Source organism: Athene noctua, chromosome 4, assembly GCF_965140245.1.
Source record: "Athene noctua chromosome 4, bAthNoc1.hap1.1, whole genome shotgun sequence".
NCBI lineage: Eukaryota > Metazoa > Chordata > Aves > Strigiformes > Strigidae > Athene > Athene noctua.
This window is the reverse complement of record NC_134040.1, coordinates 36,486,466-36,503,364: the sequence shown is the minus strand read 5'-3', so window position 1 is coordinate 36,503,364 and position 16,899 is coordinate 36,486,466. Positions and strand designations below refer to the sequence as shown.

The following is a 16,899-nucleotide window of genomic DNA, read 5'->3' as shown; positions in this document are numbered from 1 at the left end:
GACGTGTGGGTTAAGTAAAGGGAGTAAAGTCTGAGGAGACCGTGAAAGGAGGCACAAAATGCATCAAGGTACAGAGTATGAATAGCCTGCAAAATTTCTTGAGGAAGACGCTGGTGACACAAGAGAGAAGGTATTTGGGTGGTGGGGAAGGCAGAAGGTCCAGTGGAGATGAAATGATGAGGGAACTGAGAAAGAACTCAGATAATCTTTGGGAGTGTAGAGAATGTTTAAATGAATGACATTTTTATAGGAGTATTTGAAGACAGCGAAACATTGGCATTGTGATTACTTGGAAATTATAGGGGCTTAGAGTATTATATTTAAATTCACTAAATAGCTATCTCCTTTTATTAAGACTTTAGTAATGAAAATTCAGAATAATAGTTATGCTGAAGTTTTAGTTCCACCTAAAAGGACTGCTTAGGTTACATGTCTGGTACAGTAGGTATTCTGCTGGATTTGGGCCAGAGTACAAAGGATATAGACCTTTTCCTGCGGAATTAGAGCTTTGTGTATCCATGTAGCATGTTAATAAGATGATCAGTTAGAGGGCAGTCTATGCACTACCCCAATCCACATCCTTACAGGTGAAGAAAAAAATAAATGGCTGCATCAATTTCCTATTAATTTCCAGACTTGGAACAATTTACCTGTGTATTTCATGCAATCTTTTTCCTTAGTGTAAAGTGCAAAGTTTAGTAGATGTAATTCAATCGGCAGGTATTGTTTCTTGAATGGTTTGTATCTATGTTTTCCCTTTAGACTTTAAAGTTGTCAATATGCAGAAGGAACATTTTCTGTTCTAATTTTGAATGGTGCTTTGTAGATAATCTGGGAACTACTGAATTTTATTTTAAGGATTTGGGGTTCTTTGCCAGGTGAGGTGGGTAACTGTGAAACACAGAGGAAGTATCCCACCTGCCTCTTCGAAATTTTTAAGAACTGTGATGTTTCTCAGGACTAACAAATAATTTTGAAATGCTTCATTATGGTGTCATGCAATGCACCGCATACTGTTTGAGAATATATTGGATGCAGCACTTCGAGCTGTAATTATTGTGATGTATTTTGTCTAAAAGAGTTTCATGCTCTGATCACTGTTGACTTGGAAAAAGCATTGTTCATCTGTAGCATTTAGTAAGAATTTAATGTTCATATTTGACTCCTAAATAAGAAAATGCAACCAAAGACTGTTTCCAAACCCTTTATTGTTCTGGCTCATTCGGTAGGTATACTGAAATACTAAATGCTGTCTTCCTCATCTTTTCTATGTTTACGAACCAGCCAAGGGTCACCCTTTCTCTCAGAAGAAGGGCAGGAATACCTGCTATTAGAAGATTTTGAAAGTAAAAAGATTCCACTGCAGTGAGTGAACAGTAGCCATTCTTGGAACATGTGTGAGAAATTAGTCACAGAGCCATTAACTTGCCTGAAAATACTGTTTGTTTGAGATGCGTCTTGCATGGTGTCCTGTGAGTTTTAACAGAAAAACTATGTCATTTTGGCTTCCATTTTCTGGAAGTAAAGCTGGTTTATTATTTATTTATTTGTTTACCTATCCACATTTTTACTAGGCTTGCTTTTTCTGTCCCAGATTGCTGGCGCACAAGAGCAGTTTTGTTGCCACTTTGTTCACAGTATTCTGTTAATTGGTCATACTGATTACTGCAGATGGAAATAGAATCAGCTCAAAAGGACAAGTGGTCAGGCCAGACTGAATACAGCATATTAAAAAATGGCACAATTACACTTAAACTAAAATTATTTTAAAACTTTTTTCTGTGTCTCTGTCAAGAAGTAGTTTTTAGTATGTGGAGGCAAGCTTTTTACTGGGCTCCCTCAATATCCCACCTCTTTTCTGTGCTTTTTAATGTCCAGTCTCTGTAGATTAGCAGGCTGTACAGTTATCTTTTCTTGATATGTGGAAAGATGTGTCCAGTCCTAGCACTGAATAAGGAATAGTTTGGCCACTTAGCGTAATTTGCAGATATGTGATGCCCTCATGTGATAACACTGAATTCATGTCACAGTCATCCTCTGTTTATAAATAGAGTGAGGAATTTTCATTGTGTTATACCCAACCTTGCCATTATTTTAAAGTGAGGCGTAAAAAGCCATTAATACTTACCTTAATCCATTGTTAATGGAATACTTAAGCCAACTGATTTTTTTGTTGTTGAGCTGTTCTGAAGTGCATCAGGAAAAAAAATATTCAGGTAACTTATGTGTAGAAGTCATCAAGCATCCTGCATCTGAAATACTTTAAATACTTTTTTTTTAATACTACTACTTTTTAAAAAAATACTACTACTAAACAAAACCCAAACAACTAAATAATACATCTGAAATACTTTTTTTTTTAAACAAAAAGTGGGAGTAAAGTCTGTTCCTGAACACTAGTCCTAACCTAAATTTCTTTGAGGTAACATGAATCAACTATGTTTTTGTAGATTTTCAAAATTGTACATGATCATGATTATTATGATAATCAGTGGTTGATACTGACTTTTGAAAACTAGTTGAACTTCAGAGGCTGAATTCTCTGTCTTAGTTTTGGAATCAACTGCTTTCTTGGCCTGTGTTTCAGACTGTCTTCAGACTTTTCGTGTTGCAAAATCAGACTGGTTATAACCCATTCATATTTTGAAATATATTTCAATAGATTGTTTCAAGATAAGTTGATTCCAAAAGATTGCTTTTAAAAATGTGAACTAAATCAGAAATGCCCTCTTATAACAAGAAATGTAAGTTGTTGCCATCAGCTGAGCAAATGACAGGACTGGCTGCCTTATGTCATGGTTTCTGAAAGTTTTCTGTTTTCACAAGCGCTTGTGGTCAAGAAAGAGGAAAAAGCATTCACTTAGACCCAGGAAAAACTCCCAAATTTAAAAATGGTAGCATTTGTTGCTTACATGTGATGGGTAATTATTAAGCACTGGCATCGTACGTGTGCTGTTGTTGCATTTTGAGCTTTGGTTATATACTCTTGCATGGTTTTGTAAGATAAATGTAGTGTTTATATTTTTTTTCTGTAGGTTTTTTTCATTTTAAAGTATATCCTAGTGAACTGGAACTAATAATTTTGGTTCAACAGTTGATTGTAAGCGTCCAGCTTCTCTAGACTGCCTACTTTTATTTTTATAGCATATAAAATACAGATCACAATACTTGCCATACTTGCTCATGTAAAATACACGTGACACTTCTTGGGACCTCGGTCTGAATGAATACCACAGGACTAGAAGAGCACATCTAGAAAGTGAGGAACTGAATGAATCCTTCGAGTAAAGAGCAAGGGCTGCAGCAGGGGCTAAGCTCAGAGTGTTACTAGTCACACAGTTATGTTCACAACTTAACGTTGCACTCTGTAACCTCATGTAGTTCCTTCAGTTCTGTGTGCTTTGTTCTTTGCAAGTGTTTTAAACTTCCAGAGGTTTCTGAAGCTCTGAGGCAAAAGAAGTAAACTTAGCAAACAAGAGATACGTTTTTGATGGTCAGCATTGTAAGAAATGTAGGAAGTTTGACTTCCTTGGTTGTGCCATGTGTAAATACTTAATGAGAACATTATCTTCTCTTTTTTGGGGTCTATTAAACTAAATGCAGACCAATGTTCAGAGTCACCTAGAAACCAATTCCAACCAGTGAGACAGAACTTAAATCTAGGTTTAAAATGGTAGCCAAAGCTAAATTAGTATAGCTTTTCTAATGAAAAAAAAAAAATCAAAACTGCACACCAAAAAACTAAGAACAAACTAATAGAATAAGGTGATATAATTAAAGCTGGAGAAGAACACTCATAAGCTGCTCGGACAGATGGAAGATTGTATCTCTGCTATTGAACAGAACAAAAACAAGTTGAGTAGGTGAATAACATTTTTCTTGACTGCAGATGTCCAGTCTAAGCTAATCACATCAGTTCCCTTGATAGCTGGCAGAGGCACTTCAGAAGTGATTCATCGGGTTTAGATGGATATCTAAGAACGGATTGTGTTTCACACAGTCTCCGTTTCTCCAATGACTGCAGAGGAAACCTAAGTGAATAGCTAAACTGGATTCCTTTCTCCTCAGGTTACCAGAACCTCAGGAGATAAATCCAGCTGTCCCTTAAGAAAGGAAGTTTTGTGTGATCTAACTGACAAGTTGAAATTTGAACAATAACTTCTGGTTGTGATCACTTTGATGTAGAAAGCCTCTTAAAATGTTTCTTGTGGTAGTCATGCTGTTTATTTTTATGTATTTTATTCCTCAGAAGTTTTGTAAACTGCATGATCTAGTTGCTTAATAGAGATTAGTAAGAGTAGTATAGCAGCTATTCATTGATATGCATGCTGAAATATTTACATGCGTATGTATAAATTAATACAGTGCTATGGTACTGTGGTAATAGGAGATATCATGGAATGATTGATCAAAGAGTGGATGGCATTAACTCCACCTGTGTTAGTATTTTGCCACTGTTTTGACTTTCATTTAAGCAAGGAGTCAGACTGATAACAGAATTTCTCTGCCTGGAGCAAGGTAGCTGGGGAGGCTTACAAAAAAAAAAAAAATTGTGATGTGTTTACTTTTCATGTAAGCTTACTGGTACCAGTTAGTACTAGTATTACTGAGTGCTATTCTCATAAAAGATGGAATTTCCAAAGAAATCAAAGGTAAAATACTGTGCAGCTTTATATAACCACACTGCCTTAACTTGCATTCAAGACAAAAGCACTCTGTTGCAGATACATCCTATGGATTTTTTTTTTCCCCCCAAAGAGCATGCTATCTTCCTCCTATTTCTGTTCTTACTGTTATTTCTTTCTCCTTTATGTATTTCAAACCAGTTTTATATGGTCAGTAGATAACTTGAGGCATGCACTTAAGGGTGTTACAAGCAGTCGCACCTCTAATGCTAGTTCTAATTAGTATGAAAAGAACAAGTACTGTAAATCCAAGGATTGAGTGTATTATTTTTACCTTTAACAGTGCTGTTAAAGTGCTGCTGGTTGCAGCATGGGTTTAAAAAAAAATAAAAATTCCAGCCCCAAACAAACTGTACTCCAAATCAATGTGGTGGAAATCACTTACTTTATGAAACATCTTGTTGTTTAGCTGCTGCTGAAGCTCCCCACTTGTGTTATCTGTTTGACATGCATGGATTTGTATGTATGTAGTTAGGGTATTTCTTGCGTACTACTGTTTGTTTAATAATTGAGTTCCTGCATTTCATTAAAAAAAATTAAAATTGGAAGAGACTGATAGACTTCAGTTGTTTACATTTTAAATAGTCTGTTTATTATTTGCAATGTTTGTTTTTGTGTATATTTTCATCAGCATTTCAATCTTACAATCTTATGTGTAGATCTCATGCTGACTCAGCAAAATCCAGCTCTTCTGAAACAGACTGCAATGATAATGTGCCCTCCCACAAAAATCCTGCTCCATCAGCGAGCAAGCATGCTGTGAATGGCTTTTTTCAGCAGCAAGGTGTCTATGACTCTCCGCCTTCTCGTACTGGACTGACACTGGCAGACTGCAGCCTTTATAACCTGCCTCGGAGTTACTCACAGGATGTTTTACCGAAGGCAGCATCTCCATCTGGGACTGATGCAGAAGGAGAGCAACATGTTTTCAATACCCCATCAGCAATATCTTCATTAGACGCACAGATGAGACACATCTCTATTAGCTATGACATTCCCCCCACACCTGGAGGTACTTACCAGATTCCACGAACTTTTCCAGAAGGAACATTGTCTCAGACTTCAAAACTGGAAACTATTCCAGATATTCCTCCTCCTCGTCCACCAAAACCTCACCACGCTGCAGATCGATCGCCTGTGGAAACATGTAGCATTAGTCGCACTGCTTCAGACACTGATAATAGTTATTGCATCCCTACAGCAGGAATGCCACCCTCGCGCAGTAATACCATTTCAACTGTAGATTTGAATATCTTTCGTAAAGGTCAGTGTTCCATGGTTTATCCTGCTCTTCAAGAACTTTTGTGTTAAATGATGTAATCTTGTGATGAATGATGTGATGTGAATGATACAAATGGACTGAATGACATGAGGGGCGTTTCTAGCCTTTAAGAAAAAGTGTGTAGCCCTTCACAAAGCAGTCTGGTCCCAATGCTTAAAAAAATTAAGAAAGGAAAAAGTGAAGATTGTTAAAGGAAACCATCAAAACAGCAAAGCACAGAACGTCGATAAGGGATGTACATTGCACTGTGGCATTCAGTCTTAGCTAAAAGTATTGATAGTTACTCATCTTTAGATCTTCCCTGATGTTTTCTAATCATCTGTTTTTTTGCTAATAAGCTCATATAGCTTATTTTATATACATATAAAACAACAGTTCAATACTGTTGTTACCAGTCTGTCCAAACAAAGTAATGTTTAGCATATAGTGGTCCAAATCTGCAGAAGCTGGAAAGTGTTTCATGAAGGTCATTGCGACTTGGTATATACCCAGAGTTTTGAGGTCACCCCTGATCTGGTGATCAGTGCCCCAGCCTTTATTTCTCTCCTTACGATAGATACGCAGACTGCAGTTTTTAAGTAAAATTGAAGTTGTTCCTTATAGTCACCTAAATGTTGGTATTCTAGATGTGCTAGTGCTTTTTTTTTTTTACTGTTTTTTCCTTTAGCAGCTTGGGTGTATTTCAAGTCCTAGCAGATCTGGTGGAGCTACTTTTACTTAAAGAATTCAGTGTTTCTTGGGGTTTTTTCTGCCTGTTTTTTTTTGTTCCTGTTCTTATTCTCTTAGATTTAAAAATCAAGGAATGCAGCGCAAGGTAGAGATTGGGAAGCTGATATTTATTGTTACAGAGAGCTATTGTTCTAATCTTGTTAACGATTCTTGGGCTAAGATTTTAATTTTTTTTTTTCAGGTTCCTGAGGCAGGTGGGCATTACAGTGTTATATTTAAAGTGAAATCTTAAACTGGTTAGAGTTGATGCTAATGTCAGAGGGTATTTTAAAAGAGAATTGAGTTGTGCTAGGTACAGAATATGAGTCTGAAATAAGGAAGGGAATGGAAACAGGACTTTTAAGGGAGGCAATACACAGAATGAATGTGATCATACAGGCACTCAGATAATATTACCCTGTTTTTCCTTTATTTTGTAGGATAAGCATAATAATATTGGTGTTCGTTAGTGTTTTAAAATTATGAAGTAACACCCTGAAAGACTCTTGTTTGCTTCACTTTGCTTATCTTCTCTCATTGTGCTAAGTTGATAAGTGAGTACTCCTTCACTAAAGCTGAGATGGTCAGCCTCAGGGAAAGCAGCCTTTATGAAAATACTGTTTTAATTTGTTTATTTTTCCTCTGAGGTGGAAATCTCAAAAAAACCCTACAGAGCTTTTTTTTCAGGGCAAGGCAGGGATAAAACCCGGAGTTTGCCCACAGTTTCTGTCTTGGCATCAGGAGGAGAGGCACGCCTGTCGCCTGCATGGGTGAGCAGGACAATGGGTCACAGGAGCCAGATGTCTCACAAACACCCCTGTCCACCAGAGAAGCAGCCGTGAAGCTGAGGACCTTCTTACTGCAGACTGCCAAGAGCCAGGACCCTAAAAATGGAGAGCTCTTTGGTTCTGTAGCAGTTTGTTCAAACTGAAGGCCCCCAGAGACTGCACTGGGGAGCTGAGAGCAGGGATTCACCTGTTTCTGCAACAGATTGAATCCTGTTGAATCAGCACTTCCCAAGGGAAGGGTGTTCAGTCAGACCTCTCTTCAGACTTTAAATTATATCTGCTGTTTATTTATTTTAGAATAGTTTTTTCATGAGGGCCCAGTATCTCAAAACCCACTCTTCCACTAAACTCTTACACCTGCCTTTAACACCTTACACGTTTAAAAGGAAAAATTTCTTTTTCTTAGCATGGAAAAGTGCCACTATAAGAGCCTCAGGTTGTGACTGATGAGTGCTAAGTTTGTTTGTGAACATAGTCCTCTCAAATATATAGATAAAATCTATGGGCCACAGCTTCAAGGAGGTGTGTTTGTATGCTCTCAGAAGCAGACATAAATAACAACAGTCTCTGGATGCCTGGTGCGAAGTGACAGGAGCAGGGATGATAAATAGCCGCTTTCTCTTCTTGTTTCTTTAGAAATTAGTTCTCAAGACTGTTATGATATTCCACGAACGTTTCCGAATGACAGATCAAATTCATTGGAGGGCTTCCATAACCACTTTGTAAGTATGACTTGATCTGCTGAGAGGCAACAGTGACTGTGCTTAAATGTTTTGTTCCCATGTAAAAACACAAGCTGTACAGTGTTTGTGACTTTGCTGTTTCAGTAGAATATATTAATCTGAGTAGATTAGGTTAAAAAAACTCATGATTCACAGCTGATTGCATAACTTATTTTGTTAAAGGAAATATATGTTAATTCTAGAAAAACAGAAGCATGTTGACAGTGGGAAGTGTTTCAAGTGAAGAACTAGATGAAAATTATGTCCCAATGAATCCCAACTCTCCTCCACGACAGCATTCCAGCAGCTTCACTGAACCCATCCAGGAAACAAACTATGTACCAATGACACCAGGCACGTTTGATTTTCCATTATTTGGAAAGCAAGTCCCTCCTCCTGCTCACATGGGTTTCAGGTCCAGTCCAAAGACACCTCCCAGACGGTCAGTACCTGTTGCAGAATGTGAGCCACCGCCAGTGGATCGGAACCTCAAACCAGACAGAAAAGGTAAGGAAAGTGTCCAATAGAAGTTGATTTTTACCATTTAAGAAAATAACTTAGCTCTCCCAACTTCTGATTAGTGGAAAATTATAATATTTTTAGAAATTCTAACAAAATATTTTTTAGCATATGAGATGATGGTAACTCAAAGGAAGCATAGGATTATTTTTAACTGTATTAAAACATCGCAATATCAATGCCAAATACAAGCACAGGTTTACCTTTTATTGCTGTAGTTATTCATGAAAAAAATGACACAGCATTGCTTGGAAGTGTGAGTTTTAGTCCTTACACATAGAAAGCAGCTAGCTGACTTGTGATGGAGAGAGCTCACACAAGGCATTGGATAGAATACAAAATCATAGCCATAACAGTGCTTGATAGAGGAGCAGTACATGTTTTCATTGGATGAAGTAAAAGTTAAAAATAACTTATTTAACTATTTTAGGTATTTACTTTTGATATAAACAATGCTAGAGAAAATGAATTGTTACAAGAATGAGTTGTATATTGTGCTGCTTTCTAGTCCTACCCAAAAGTATACAATGGTCTTACAAATTCCTACATAGAATAATGCTTACAAGTGTGTTCAAATGAAGGAAGAATTAGGTAGAAGAAAGTGTTTACTGCTAAGTAGGTAACGTTAAGTCCTCATTTCAGTCCGTAAAAGCAATGAAAACCATTTGATGTTTGAGCTGCTTAAGTGTTAGTGGCCACATGGGGCAGTCATGGGAAGATATTTAACATGTGGGCTGTGAAACTACCTTATATATTTTCCTTGGGATCCAAATGGAAGGAGGAAACCCCTAATTCAAGCCAGTTCTTAAGATATGTTTGCTTTATCACAGGAGCTGTGTGCCATGCTTATATGGAAATTTGTATAAACTGTAATAGGTGAACATTTCCTTACCTTTATATGTGGTAGAATAAACAGTCATAAAGCAAAAGGAAAACTAGCTTTATGTGGAAACATTTTAAATTGCTGAATGTGAGGAAGATGTCTGTTAGGAGTCTGAGGAAACTGCAACAACTTCAAGGACAAAATTGAAAAAAACCCTGAAATTTTAGAGGGCCCCTTCAAAGCTGTCCTGTAAAAATGAATCTCTTGAATCTGGTGTGTACTGGGTTTATTCTTCCTTAAAACAAGGATTATTTGCATGACTGGTGTTCACGAGAAACAAAGAAGATGCTACTGTTGTGGTGTCTGTAAGAGGTACTTGTGTAGAGAATTACTAATAAATAGCTTAGACTTTCCAGTTAATCTAAAATGTTTTGTCAGCCAGCCTATCAGAAATAGAAGTAAATGCTTAAGGAACTTACTTCCCTACTACGCAGTTTTTCAGGCAAAATAGCTAACTTTCTTGTAGAAGTGGGAACTAAAGAATGTTACATCAAATGTCCGTACTATTTTGTATTTGAGTAATTGCTATTTTTAAACTATGTACTTGAAAAATGACTTATTTATATTGAAAATGGCTGACTTCATTTTGGGGAAAACTCGATGTCAAATATTCAGATGATCCAAAATATTTGCTAACTAAACCTTTAAATTAGTATTTTTACCACTAAGTGAAAACAGCCTGTAATTAAGCAAAGTAGATAATATCATTATGATATAGATGATCTCAGTGTGAAATGGGAAGTACCATGTCTCATTCTGGCTGTCCATCTTCAGAAAAGGAGGCATGGCCTTTTTCAAGACCTTGGCTCTCTGCTATGTCTATTTGCTTCTGTGTTACTAGACAGTAGTTTTGTTTAGTTCTTAAGAAATACTGGACAGTAACAGATTGAAAGCTGATACTGGAAAATATTCTCAAAATAAGCACTGAACTGCTTTAAAATATTTTCCCTGACTGGCCAGTTTGTGTGTTTTACTGATAAAATGTTTGACCTTCAAAAGTAGTAAGTTTTGATGTTGAAAAACTTCTCATTTTTGCTGTTGGCAGTGCAAATCAGTCAGATGTCCGCTGGGGCAGCATCGCTGCTCTTGCATCTCTTCTTGTGATTGAAATAGTGTTTTGCCTTCGAGAAATGGCATGTAAGGCTCCTGCTTTGCTTTTGTCTTCAAATGCTTTACACCTAGAAAGACCTAGCTAATATCAGGAAAAGGATTTTTAGATGTACTGACATGCCTCTTAATGAGTAGATTGTCTGGCTGTATTTTTTGTTTGTAGATTTTAGAAGCTGTAAAATAATATGATTATGTAATATAATTTAGAAGATAAAGTAATTATGAAGTAAAACTGTCCCCAGAAGTAAATAGTATAGTAAATGCTTGTGGTTCAGAAAAAAATTTGAGTGAGCCAGTGTGTGTGTGTTACTAAGATAAAGCCCTCAGTGATAAATCAGAACCATTACTATTCTTGGTAGCTCAAGATCTTCACAAAGTTTATCAAGCGTACTGCTGCAAGTCATTCATTGTTGTGAAGAGCAGATATGATGACACATCAGGATGGTAATATATTCCCATTTCAGTAGTTGAGCTCTTGATGCAAATAGCTCCTTCCAGAAATACCTTTGGGAAATCAAAACTGCAGTTGCTTTTGAATTAAAATATGATAGAACTCTTTGTTTTAGTGGACCCTTACCTAACCTAAACAAGTGTGTGCTTTATATTCTGCTCTGTTGCTTTTTGAGCTTTCAAGTTCTTGTAGCAACTTCTATTATCAGGTTATTTCTGCTTATATAAATGTACTACAATGGTCTTCTGCTACAAATTAGTGCACAGAAAGTAGCGGCTTGGGCGGTATGTTCAATAAAATTTGGCAGACACAGAAAGGGAGGAAATGGTACATAAAATAGTTACTTTCTGGTTATTACTCTTTTAAATGTTGTGGGGGTTTTAGTATGCCATTTGTTTAAGAATTTCTGTTGAAAACCACTGCTTCTTCTCTAAAAGACGGTATTACTGCAGAGATCAAACATGTTGGTGATAAGGCCTTCAGGTATATGAGTGCCCATCTCATCTTCTGTCTGAAGAAGCAGCTCTATCTTTTTTTATTGCTTACAGATTGCTGCAACAAGTGTTTGCACTGCCTCCGTGTAACGATTCCTTTTTGGTAGCTATCCTTGTTATGAGAAATATCACTGTGCCCTTTCATGTGAGCATTAGCTCTAGCTCAGTAATGTTCTGTGTGGGCCAGGCAAGTTTGTTATGTTCAGTGCTAAAAATGCATTTGACAAATAATGCAGTGAAACTAGCCCATAAATAATGCACTGCCTTTTGTTGTCAAATGTGTATGTTTCGCATCTTCTCTATTTTTCTTTGGTTTAAGGGCTTACTGCTTACAGGCAGTATAGTTTGACAGTGGCAGAAAATGGAGGGCTCGGTGATGGCAGTGGCCATTCTGTTGCATATAGCCTGCTCTCCCCTCTGCTGTTTCTGTTTTGTAAACGTGAGATGAAGCACATACTCAAGTTACTTCTGATTCTGCTGTCTTTGAAGAATAATGTGTCAGGCAGCAAGGATCTGACAATCTGTCTGTCAGCAGCAGTGACTGTAATGTCTGTGTCTTCACAGCTCTGATATAAGCACCTGAGGTTCAGATAACTTATTAAATTGTTAAAATTCTCCAAATTTTTAAGAATACGTGGAAGTAGCAACTGTGACAGAGGACTGAGTTAGGAAAATTCAGTAACATGGGTAAACTAAATGTAGGTAATAAATAGGTTTAAAATTCACTAAAGTACATATACATTCTTCTGAGGAGGGTATTTGCACAGCCCTGCTGTGAGAGCCTGAGGCTCTTCAGCCTTCCCACCTGAAGGAGTAGCCTGGGCCAGGAGCCATGGTGAGCTGTGAGATACACCGTGTCTTTCTTCCACTGGTTTCTAAAAGAGCTTCATTTTAGAAAATGGGTTAAAAAACAATGGCTACTTTTTTTTAAAAAAGTGAATATATATAGCCTCAAGATTACACTACATTTTCATGTAGTTTCATTTTTCTAGCTCACAGCTGCTTCTATAAATGAGGGGAGCTTCCAGTACTTTCTGGAAGTCTTGAAAGTAATATCAAAACATGGTGTTGGCTTCCTGCCCCAATAACTTGAATCAAAGTGCTTTACTATATCTTTAGAGAAGCATACCAAAAGGTAAGTGATATATTGCTTGAGACAAAATGGAGAGCATTTGCCCAGGTGCTTTTCTGCATTCACCTGTAATTGAATGACAAAAATAATCTCTTTTTTAATTTTTCAGGGTGCTATTTCTCTGATTATAAAGAACCATTGTCTAAGAACCATTGTCTGTATTGATTTTGTTTCTGCTTTTTGGCTGCTTTAGCTTGCCACAGTTGCATGTAGCTGTGATGCTAAATTAGAAGCATTGTTGCTAGCAAAAGGCTTCAAGCAGGAGAAATATTGCATTCATCCGTGCAGTTGGGTCTTATTCCCTGAATTGTTCAAAGACTGTGACTGGTTCTGCCGCAGAGTGATTAGGTGACATTTGTTTTGATGGTCACATGTTCCTTCCTCAAAATACCATTTATCGGAGAAGGAGCAGTAGAATTAGAGGTGCCCAAATGCAGTGAAGCAAAGACTCCCTAGACAGCTAAGGCAGCAAAGAACTGCCAAGTTCTCTTCTGTTCCACTTCCTGCTTTCCCTGGGGCTTTTCAAAATATCTGAAAAGGGTTGTGATATGAGGCAGTGGATCCTGTGATCTCCATCCTGTTGACAGCTCGCAGGACTCTAGTGAATATTTTGCTGCTCCACAGGGAACCGCTCTGTAGCAAGGCAGGTCCAGGGTGGCTGTGCTGGCAGTCCACAAGAATGTTTTAAGGCCTGACAGAGGTCCACGAGTCTAGACGATCTTAATCTTCAGTCCAAACGTGATTTATGTCAGAGATCAAGGAAAGTGCGTGGTTGAAAATAAAAGGAGTAGGGTGTGAATTGGTTTTTATAGGTCAGGCGGCAGCATTTGAGAGATGAGGGGTGTCTGAGTCTCTGGGCATGATACTGACCTCCTACTGCCCCATGATTTATTTCCAGGGTTAGGAAGGAAGACTTTTAAGACCAACCAACTCCAAAGTAAGATTTATGGGGTTTTAAAGTACTTGTTTAGGAGCTCACTAGGAGTCCTTATAGCTATGTAACATTTAGAGTGTGTGTGTACATCTCATCTGTAAAGTTTGAAGCTCATAAGAAATATGTGCTTGCCATCTCAAGTGACAAAACATTGTTTTTCAATATCTGAATCAAACAGTTAAGTCAATGGTAGAATTGGTGATGGAGGAATTTATTTCTTCAAAGTCTTGGTTTGATGCCCTACATACTGTAACTTGGTAACTCCTTTTTTCTGAGGGGAGGCATGTCTCTGTACCAAAGTAGGTTTTTTCACGATTCTGAAAAGAAATAAATGAACAGTGGGAATATGTCTGAATTAACAATTCACGACCATGATGGAATGAAAATCAAAAGTTAAATCTCGTTCATATAAATATGGTGTAACACTGCCTTTTTTTGTCATGTTTTGGGTGCATAGTACTTAAAAACACTTTACGAGAGAGTTCAGTTTATCACAGATCCTAGTCTAAGGTCATGGGGAGCTGTGATAGTACAATGCACTCAGGATCACTAAGGAGACTGCTGACAGAGACAGTAAAAACCTTGGGATTCTCAGACTACAGCATGGTACTGGACTTGACTCCATTTGTCCTGAATAGCAATTGTATTTGTCCAAATACTGTTAGAGGTTAATTTCATTCAAGATTATTTTAAACAAGATTTTCAGTCCTAGTTCCGGGTTAGATTGCACAGATAATTTTGCTAATGACAAAAATAACCAATAGTTAGTGTAGTGCATTTTCACCTTTATTTTTTTTACAGAAGGCTTCTCTATCACCAAAAATATATATATCTGCGTTTAGTCTGAGATGCTTCATGCAAGTTGAGTCCATATGATTGCCTTTAAAAGAGACTGCTGCTTGGCCCTGGTAATTTTCAGCCCAGCAAGTGGTAAACTAGTATTTGGAGACAGTGGGTGATGCACCCATTTCTTTTCATGCCAACAGAATACCCAGTTGCACGTTGAAAGCAACAAAACAAACAAACAAAAGAAACTAAGGGAGAGGAAAAAAATTCTCAGAGTTGGGACGTGATTGTTTTAAAAATGTTAAAAATTTTATCTGGTTGTTTTTTCTCACGGATTTTTCTCATTTAAGATGTTACAAGACATAATTTGTGTGGTTAAGCCTCAAATATGTGAATTGCTTATAAAAATATGGCTGTATCTGCCATGACTACTTATGACCATCTCCCAAACAGATGAACTTTATAGAAAATTCCATGTTTCTTTATTTAAGAGCATAGGCCCGCTTTGAAGAGGTAATTGTGTACAGAGCTTTCATGTGGCAGGAAGCATCTGCCACATTCTGGCCCCCATAGGACCCACTGTGATGCTCTGGATGACCGGCATAATCGCTCATTGTTGTAGTGTAGTATGATGCTATAAAAATCCCAAGCAAAATAGGTGGCTGTTAAGGAAATTAAGAACCCTCATTAATCATGAAGTTAGTTATAAATAGCCTAGTGAACGCTTTCCTTGTTAAATATTTACGTGTTTGAGCGTCTGAGTTGGACAATGTGAGCATATTGCACATCCTGATATAGCAGGAGCACCACATGATCCTGAAATAAAACTTCAGAGAAACAGTTAAGGCATTTGTGACAACAGGAGCTGACATTTATTTTAAAATAATAATAATTAGAAGTTGGCAGCGCTGCAGTGTTCTACACTATCATGATTGTCTTGCATATTCTTAAATAAAGAATCACTCATTTTCTCAGGCTTTAGGACAAGCAGGCATTGAAAAATTGTGAATGGTGATTTTAATCAGCAACAAGAACTTAACTGAAGATCTGTTGAAAAAGAAACTGTAATTTTCAGGATGACTTTTCTGAGCAGAAGTACTGTTCATTTTACTTTTAAGAAATCAATGTGTTCAATCCTTCCATTTACTCTTTAGAAGTTACATGTCCTGTTCATTCCATATAGGAATTTAAAAAAAAATAAGATTTTGGGGGATGTTTTGGTGCTTCCTCAGAGTTCCTAAAGCAGGTTGAATACAAATTTATTGGGTTTTTTCCTTTTTTTTTTTTTTTTCCCCACTAGCTCCAAAGACTTTTATTTAGCTGATAATTACACTTCCTCCATGGCTGTACTAAATTACTTCTACAAGGCTAGTTTTTACTTACTAGCTTTAAATGAAATTTATATAGCTCTTTGCTATGAGACACCAGTCCTTAACTTGCAGCTGTGATTTGCCTTACAAAACTTGAAACAACAAATAACTTCAAGTAAAGATTTCATTTGGATGGCTGTATCACAGCTGCAAAGGAAGCTATGGTCTACTGAAAATAATGGGGGTTTAAAAATTTAACATGAGTGTTCCAAAGACAAACTGCAAGACTTGCTCTGATACTAGTGGTAGAGATGGTAGTGTTGAACTCCAAGGATGCTAGGGAAAGAGGAAGATGACAACCCAGGTAATAATACTCTATTTTTTCTTCCCTCCGTACAACTTTACTTTTCTTTACCGTATGCTTAATGCCTTTTTAAGGAAACAGTTTTTTATATACCTATAGTCATGCTGTTGCATTGACTTTTTTTATAGACTTAATGTTAGGCTTGATTTTTTCCACTGAATAAGTTAGACTCTGGTAGTTTTCTGTGTTTTGTGGTTTGGTTTTTTTGGTGTGTATGGTTTGTTGTTTTGTTTTTTGTTGGTTTTTTTTTTTTAAAACAAGGGAATGTGATCTCAAGTAGTAACCCTTGGACTTAATGAATCTTACTGCAGCTTTAAACTACTAATCAATAAACAGACCAGAACATTGTACTTTGGTCTTAAAACACTGTCTTGGTTATTGAATGCTTTTAGTTCATCATGCTTTGGGGGCTTTTTCAATACAGACATGTAGAGTTACTTGCAAATTAGAGCAGTCAAGTAGTATTTGGATGATTAATAGCTTTGGTATTCTCTGAATAGTTTTTATGGTATTTGGCAAATATTTTACAAATACCAGTGAACCCTAGCTGTCAGATGCAGTTGGACTTCTTTATAATCAGATTTTTTTTTCCAATTCATTCTTAATTTCTGGAGCATTCTAAGAACCAGTGGTCTGAGAGAAGTTACTCTGAGAAGATAAAGATGGCTAAGAAAACTGGAGAGCCTCTCTTTAGATGACTGCTTTTTATATTTCATAATACTGAAATAATA

The 16,899-nt window shown here is 37.1% G+C and overlaps 1 protein-coding gene across 9 annotated transcripts in view; it reads left to right on the top strand.

Moving 5' to 3' along the window:
* GAB1 (GRB2 associated binding protein 1) overlaps window positions 1-16,899 on the top strand; it is a 103,033-nt gene that overhangs the window by 72,579 nt on the left and 13,555 nt on the right. For 6 of the 9 annotated variants that reach the window (XM_074905013.1, XM_074905017.1, XM_074905011.1 and 3 more), the window contains exons 4-7: window positions 1,285-1,365; window positions 5,345-5,949; window positions 8,100-8,185; window positions 8,389-8,692. In XM_074905013.1, the coding sequence (XP_074761114.1) occupies window positions 1,285-1,365; window positions 5,345-5,949; window positions 8,100-8,185; window positions 8,389-8,692 (1,076 nt within the window). The remainder of the gene's footprint in view (window positions 1-1,284; window positions 1,366-5,344; window positions 5,950-8,099; window positions 8,186-8,388; window positions 8,693-16,899) is intronic. The other 3 variants (XM_074905014.1, XM_074905018.1, XM_074905016.1) reach the window with 2 other exon arrangements.